Source organism: Apodemus sylvaticus, chromosome 18 (assembly GCF_947179515.1).
Source record: "Apodemus sylvaticus chromosome 18, mApoSyl1.1, whole genome shotgun sequence".
Taxonomy (NCBI): domain Eukaryota; kingdom Metazoa; phylum Chordata; class Mammalia; order Rodentia; family Muridae; genus Apodemus; species Apodemus sylvaticus.
Genome location: NC_067489.1, coordinates 4,307,955 through 4,315,821, shown reverse-complemented (window position 1 = coordinate 4,315,821; position 7,867 = coordinate 4,307,955). Strand labels below are relative to the sequence as shown.

The 7,867-nt window shown below is 45.6% G+C and overlaps 1 protein-coding gene across 1 annotated transcript; it reads right to left on the bottom strand.

Annotated features, from left to right (window-relative positions):
• Positions 1-1,269: 1,269 nt before the first annotated feature.
• Positions 1,270-4,276, bottom strand: LOC127668957 (zinc finger protein Pegasus-like). The gene is made up of 2 exons (XM_052162847.1): positions 4,268-4,276; positions 1,270-2,634 (listed from the first exon to the last, which is right to left on the bottom strand). Exons 1-2 carry the CDS (start codon positions 4,274-4,276, stop codon positions 1,270-1,272), a joined length of 1,374 nt encoding a protein of 457 aa, XP_052018807.1.
• Positions 4,277-7,867: the final 3,591 nt, after the last annotated feature.

Here is a 7,867-nt window from a genome sequence, read left to right as displayed (position 1 = left end):
AGGCAGGCAGAGATTTTTAGAGACCTAGAGAAAGGACAGAAAGGGAAGAAAGAAAGATGGAGGAAGAGAGTCGATCCAGATTCTTCATGGCTTTAAATAGCCACAGGTAGCTATGACTATCTTATAAGGGATGGATAATTACAGGACATTTTGTCTTAGCTAGGTGGACAGTTTATATCAATTGACTCTGAGTTCATTATGTGGGCGTTTTGTGGGGTGAGAATTTACTGATATAAATCTTATAAATTAGCCTCTAGAATTTTGATTTTACCTGGGTTGCTAGGATTTAGGACCGCTGATCACAGGGGGTGGATGGCTGGGAATGTGAGCAGAGTCTGAGTCAGAGAGGCTGGAGATGGGCGGTTGATGCTTGGGGCTAACCATAGAGGCAGCAGGGTTGCTGGAGCCTGAGAGTATAGAGCAATAATGCGGGATGGTGCCATTTTTTTTTTAATATTTCCCACAACAAAATTTAACTAAGAAATTGAAATTGCAAACAGGTGCCTAGTATTCTGCTACCTTTTCCTCTGGTTTTAGAAAAATAAACTTGAAACATTAACAGCTCAATGGGTTACTAATATATCTAAATTAGACGTTGTCTCCACAATGTTTTAACTATTAAACACACTATTTAGGTTAAAGGAAACTTGGTCCCAAGTTCCTTTTTTTTTTTTTCAGAACTTGCACCTATTTTAACTTCAAAAAAATGTTTTATGTTCCCTTTGTAAAAAAAAAAAAAAAAAAAAAAACTATTACTAAAATGAGACAGCCTTATTATTTCCACTTGAAATGAAACTACTAGTCCAATTACAGTATAGGAACTAGATAATACCTCAACTAAAGGCAACTTTAAAGTCAATACCAGCATGGAAATAGGGTGTAACCAATTTATAGGGGGAAATTACTCTATTTTGAAACACAACAGAAATAATATCTAAATTCAATGACTATCAGAAATACCAAGAGTGTGAACAATTCTAAAAGCCTAAAGGTCCATAAATAGGGAAAATATAACTAAATTCCTGGTAAAGTTTTGATTGGACTTCAATTCTTACATGACTTACTGATGGAAAGAAAAAGATAAGTAATGTATAACCCTGACCAGATCGAATTGTATCAAATTCAAAGGAATGGGGAGAGAGGTTTCTGCCAACTATAACAAGCTTTAAATTATTAAAAGCCCTACCAGGAGTAACCAAAATCTAAAACTAAACTACAAACACCCCAAAAGGCTAACCTGGGTAAAGATACAGTTTGTTGTTCTCAGCTCTAGTTATGCTGACCTCGTGCAAAGTGACAGGCAAAGTCATACTTGTTCTCACAATGGAACCCACATATGTTACACTGAAAGGGATTGTCATACCCATGGCATCCCATATGGATAGTGTAAAGGACGTTGTCTGCAAAGTATGTGTCACAGTGCTGGCAGTAGTAAAGAAGATGAGGGCCCTGCACTGGTGAAGTTGCCATTGGACTGCTTGGCTGGCTGTTTCCAAGGATGGGGGTGCTGGCGTCGCCACTTGGCTGGCTGCTGGGCCCTGCCAGTGGACTGCAGTCCCTCTGACTCAACGATGGTGGAGGAAGCCTAAAAACTATGAGAGAGCTCTGAGGGACACTCCCTTGGGCAGAGGGCTGTTGCATCACGAAAGGCTTCCATTCTTCTAGGATGGAGTCTACATCAGCAGAGACGGGGCTCTGGTTTTCAGGAGGCAAGGTGGACAAGTGCCCTGCTCGGTTAGACAGCTGATCCAAAGGATTATCCACAAGCCAGATTCCGGGTGGATCCCTCGGCAGTCTGCAAACTGAAGTTTTATCCACGCTGTCACCGAAGTCATTCTGAACATTTGGGATCTTGCACGTAGAGTCGCTCTGCTGATCCGGTTTCTGAACGACCACAGAAGGTGGAGCTAAGGTGATGAGCACCCCTCGTTTGCCGTCCTCCACGTTGCTCTTATTCTGTAAGGTCTCCCACATTTTCACGCCGCCTAAGGAGGCCCTGGGACTGGTCAGCGGTAACAAATTATGCTTGCGCCTCCGATGGTGGGACAGGTTGCTTCCGTGATTGCAGCGATAGGCACACAGTTCACACTTGTATGGCTTCTCCCCAGTGTGGGAGCGCATGTGGGCTTCGAGGTACCGCTCGTAAGCCGAGGCAAAGGGGCACAGGCGACACCTGTGCGGCTTCTCGCCCGTGTGGATTCTCCTGTGTTCCAGCAGCCGAGCGGTTCTCTGGCTGGAGTAGCCGCAGTATGAACACTGCAGCTTCCCGTCCACCGTCCTTTGGAAGTCGTCCAGAATCAGCACCCGGTTCCTGTCCAGGGCATCCCTGGGCTCTTCGGGGCCTCCGGCCTGTGCAGCCAGGTCCCCGGCCAGCATGTTCGCTCTGCCGCCGTGTGTCTGCTGGCTCCGGAGCTCCCTGAGGCTCTTCAGGCAGGCCGGCCGCTCTGCTCTGCCTTCTTCTCCCCCTGACACTCCTCCAATCCTGTTAAAGTCACTTACTCGCGGGTCTACCTCTGTCTCCTCGAGGCTGGCCCTACCGGAAAGCCTCCGGACTCTCTTCAGGCTTTCCACCCCAAGCTGTTCCCTTTCTCTCGAGACCCCAGTACTGACGAAGTCAGGAGCCTGGAAATCTTCCTGAGACACACGGCCTAACTCCAAAGGCCCGCGAGGTGAGCCTTTCTCGCCTCAGCCTTCGCCTGCCATGCTTGTTGGCCGCGTCTCTTCTCGGCTGGGGCCTCCCCAAGTCCCGCGAGAGTGAGGCTAGGGCAGCGGTCGGAGACCAACGCTGCTGAGGGAGAGCCGCGTGCAGCACACACCTACTCAGACCACGGCTCACGTGCAAGTCGCATGCAGGGGCCACAGATGGCTTCGTGGGAAAACGTTACACATGGGCAGGCTACATCTGGTGATACTTTAACTTTATCCGCATTTCCATCCCAGAACACTTCGCCTTCGCATCTTCCGCCGCTCCTAGCACCCCAGAATCAGGATTCTTGGTTCAGAGCAAAGTATGCCCACAGTAGACATCTGTGGGGCTGGGCCAACAGGGCATGATGTAGAGAGATGAAATTGGGATGGACCATTCAGCACTCAAATGGTTATCCATTCCTACTGCCCACGCCTGTCTGCTGCCGTCTCCCATCCCTGAAGTTCCAAGCAACATCTTCTTGACTCTCCACCTAGAAATGTTCAGACTTCCCAGTACCCTGTCTGCCTTTCTAACTCAGCTAGCCTCCGTTTCACTGTCAGCCTCTAAGGTTTGTCTGATGTTGGCCCTTCCCCTGTTCCTTTTGTTTCCATGTTCACGCTTTACACCACCTTTTGAAAAAAATTACTTTCCACCATTCCTTCATTTTCTTGGGGGTTGTCAAGGGTATGGAAACTGTTAGTTGCGTGTTTGTGCCTTTTATGTTTAAATGGAAGTCCCTATAATAAGCTTTAGTTGTGGGAAAATGGGGAAGAGATCTGAAAAACAGTAATGATTAAACCTTATTCCCTTTCATCTGAGAAAAAGTTTTGTTTTTAATCCGGTCATTAAGTTTTGCCAAATAAAAGTACTCAATCAAGAGCATTCATGACCACATTCAAAGCACATCCACCCACATACATGCAGGGACTGAGAAACTCGGCACAAAATAAAATGAGCTCTGACTTCTAGCAGCTCCTTTTGTAGTCCAGACAAGTTTAGCCAGTAAGCTTCTCTTCTTAGACATTTCTTCCTGCAAAAGGTATTTGATTTCTGGTCCACTCTGAGTAAATTGTGTACACTATTTTCATCGAATGTAGTTTGGCCAAGCAAGGACTGTCTCATCATGAACCAGATGTGGGAGGAGGCCTTCATCATACTGAGCCTCACCGCCTAAATTTCCCCGTCTAAACCTCTGGACACAGACACTTGGCCCTGAGCTAAGCCAAAGTCCCCCCCCACCTCCGGGCCCCCAAGCTCATCGCCGGCTCACACAGCACCCTCATTCCCAACTCTACACAGTTCTCAGAGGCAACTGGACTCCCAGGAGTTTGGGAACCTCTGGCTCCTCAGCCTCAGCCTGTGCTGTTTCTCACCCGAGCTGGGGGGCCCCCATCTTAGGCTGCCTTCTGCCGCCACCACACTCCGATGGTGGTTTCCACATCCCCTTGTCCTATTTATCATCTTTTCTCCCCAGTTTTTGGTTGGTGGGCTAGAAGGGGGATCAAATTGTTCGAGAATCCTTACTAAAAGTAGGTTTTCAAAACAACCTAAGACTACATTTTTTCTTCTATAACTTACCTTGGTCATGCTACCTTATCACATCAATAGAACAATAATAAAGGCGTAAGAAAGAGGCCTCTGTGAAGAAAACAAAAAAAGAGAAACATAGTGTCTCAAGTCTGATATGGCAAGACAAACTCAAACATAAGAAAGAAAATCACACAAAACAAAGATAAATCAGAAGATTAACAAGGAAAAAACAAATACAGAAAGAACAACAAAAAAAGCAAAAATGAAGAACCAGGAATCAAATGTTTTAAACAGTTGGCCAAGGTAGTGCACACCTTCAGTTTCAGGACTACAGAAGTAGAGACAAGTGGATGTCTACCATTTTAAAGCTACATTGATCTACATAGCAGTTTTCAGGCTAGCTGGTGATACCTAGAGACACCATGTCTCAAAATAAATACATAAAATGTGAAGATTTACATTTAAATAATTAAATAGAATAGATGTGGAAAACAACCAGGCTGTGGTGGCGCACACCTGTAATCCCAGCACTTGGGAGGCAGAGGCAGGTGAATTTCTGAGTTTGAGGCCAGCCTGGTCTACAGAGTGAGTTCCAGGGCAGCCAGGGCTACACAGTGAAACCCTGTCTCAAAAGAAAAAAAAAAAGGTAGAAAACCCAACAATTTGGGAAACAATGAACAATATCCATATGTTTATATGTTCCTTTCTATCATATTCATAGTGATACTGACAATGAAATAAAGCATGTATGCAAACATATAATGAAAAGGTTTCTTTAAAAAAATTAAATGAAAAGTGTTGCCTTGGTAATTAAAGTCGAAGTTCTACCTAGTCTGGATAGCCTTCTGGCCTTGAGGCAAAGTGTTGGACCTCCTTCCTTAGCAGGGCGACTTCTTGTCTGGGAAGCTTAAAACCCATACACTTCTACCTGCAGAATGTCACATAGCCTTGGTTAATATTAATGTTCAACTTACTCATCCAATTCAGCTGGCACCTAAGATTCCTGGAGTGCTCCTCATGCCGAAAGGCTCATATGAGCTCACAGAGACTGAACCAGCAAGCATAAGGCCTTGCAGGGTCTGCCCCAGGTCCTCTGTGCATGTGTGTAAAAGCTTACAGCTGAGCATGTTTATGGGACTCCCAAGTATGTGAACAAGTGAATCTTTGATACTTGTGCCTTCTTTTGGGGCTCTTCTCTGTCGAGGCCTTGCTCAGCCTCAATGTGATGGTTTTCATTTTATCTTTTATTTTATCACATATAAATATGACAAAATAAAACATAATAAGATAAAAAGCTGTGATAAAGCACCATGAGCAAGGTAACTCATAGAAAGGAGGGTTTATTTGGGCATGTGGTTTCAGAGGGTGAGAGTTCATGATGGTTGTGTGTAGGCATAGAAATGGGAGCAGGGGGCTGAGGGCTCACCTCTTAAGCCACAAGCACAGAGCAGAGAGAGTGAACTGGAAGTGATGTCATTTCCATCTCCAGTGACATAATCCCTCCACAGCAGGACCACACTTCTACATCCTTGCTAAAACAGATCCACCAACTGGGAACCTAGTGTTCAAATCCTTCCTAAAACAGCTCCGCCAACCGAGAGCCTAGTGTTCAAATGCCTGGAACTATGAGACATCTCAATCGAACCACCACATTCTACTCCCTGTCCCCTAGTGGCTTATGGCCATGTCAGCGTGCAGAATATGTGGACCAACTTCAAAGCCACCTGAAGTGGAACTTACAGTTTCTCTGGAAAGTCAGTTGTGTCGGATGGTATTTTGCTGGGGCAAACAGATGAAGTAGTGTTTTCCTGAAGCAGACACAAGTAAAAGGATGTTTTGCTAAAGTAAACACGTGAAGGAACATTTCACAGAAGCAGATACATGTGAAAGGATGTTTTGATTAAGCAATCATGTGAAAGGACAATTGCTAATGACATGCATTTATTAGTTTGCCTTACATGTGTTGTTGAGCTCCCTTGGGCATGACTCCATAGAGAGAAATGCACCAAAAAACTTCTCGAGACTTTCCTGCAGCTTCTTGCTGTTTCCCAGAACTTGGGCTGATTGGCAGAGTGATGTCAGTTGATACAGACTCACATGAAGTTTTGCTAAAACAAACTCATGTGCTGAGACAAAACAAATAGTAAGGCAAGACTCGTGAAGGACACGTGCTGTCTGGAGGGAGTACAAATAGGACTTAACAGAGAGTGACAGGGCTTGCTTGCATATCTAGGTTTGCAATGCTTCTTGGTCTTGCATCTTAGCTAATAGGCAGAGAACTTCTGGCATCTCTGGTGGTCAGCTCCTGCTGACTCCTGCTGATTCTCCTGAGGCCTAGCTATATCTGCTGGGTTCTGTACCTACCACTGCTGATTCGTGGTCGCTATCCCGACACTACTGAACTGGACTGCTGATGTATCCATGAAGAGTTTGTGAGTGGAGTGGATTGAGCTCCTACTGCTGACCTGTGAAGTTAACAGCTGATTTCCTGACAACATAGATGGGATTTGCTTCAAAGAAACACTTCTAAACAGGTCCACTCCCCCACCACCTCGTACCCTAATAACCTTTCTTTTCCACTAACTTGGGGTGAAGCAGGGTAGAAGGGAAGTTAAAGCATTTAAGAAACCATATTAAAAGTAGGTTTTGAAAAAAATTAAAACTACAGCCACCAGTCTTTTACAGTCATGATAGCGGTTTTAAATCCAACGTCTCTGAAACTCAAAGCAGTCTGTGAGTCTTTTGATTGTCACTCTCTATGAAATGAAAAAGCAAATTACATACTTCCTGTTAGGATTCTGCGTAAGCTCCTCCCCACAGTTACCTGGCAACAGCCAGGTATGCCCCTCCCCACAGTTACCCAGCAACAGCCAAGTAGGCCTGACCTACTATAAAGTGGGCTGATCAGCCCCTCCTCTCCCTCTTACCTCTCTTGCCTCTCTTATTCTCACACTCTCCTATCCTCTTTCTTGCTCCCTCTTGGGCTCTCCTCCCCACCCCCTCTCTCCACGTGGTCATGGCTGTCCTCTCCTTCTCTACTCTCTCCCTCTCTTTGCCTTTCTCTTCCTCTACTACCCCCTTAACTCCCATCCCATGTCCTGAATCAACTCTATTCTATACTATACCATCATGTGGCTGGTTCCTCAGGGGGGGAAGGGATGCCTTGGCATGGGCCTGCTGAGGCACCCCCATCCCCACATCACCATAAAACATATTCTTACACCTATTTCTCTTTTTATGATCACAACACTTACAACATAAAATGGCACAGAATATATATTATCATTCCAAAAAGGAAGAATTGGGGCATGATGAGGAAATACTGGACTGAAGCAAGACTGAAACCCAGCAGGCAGATACCAAATCCTTTAGCTCCACGTCTGATGTCAAAAGGCTTAGATGTCTCTGTCATTCCAACTTCGCTGACTACAACACTCTTTTCTCCCTTGCCAGTTCCGTTCCTTGTAGGCTGCTCTCTTTGACAAATATCCCATGGCTCTCCAGTGTAGCACTGGTTTCACTTGAACAGCTTCATGCCCTGGCCTCTCAGGGCCGCTTGCTCTCTTGGTCTTCACACAAGGACTCCCCTGCCATATATTTCCCGTTCTCAGGGGCTCTCTGAATCCGCGGGGAAAGATTCCATGACCC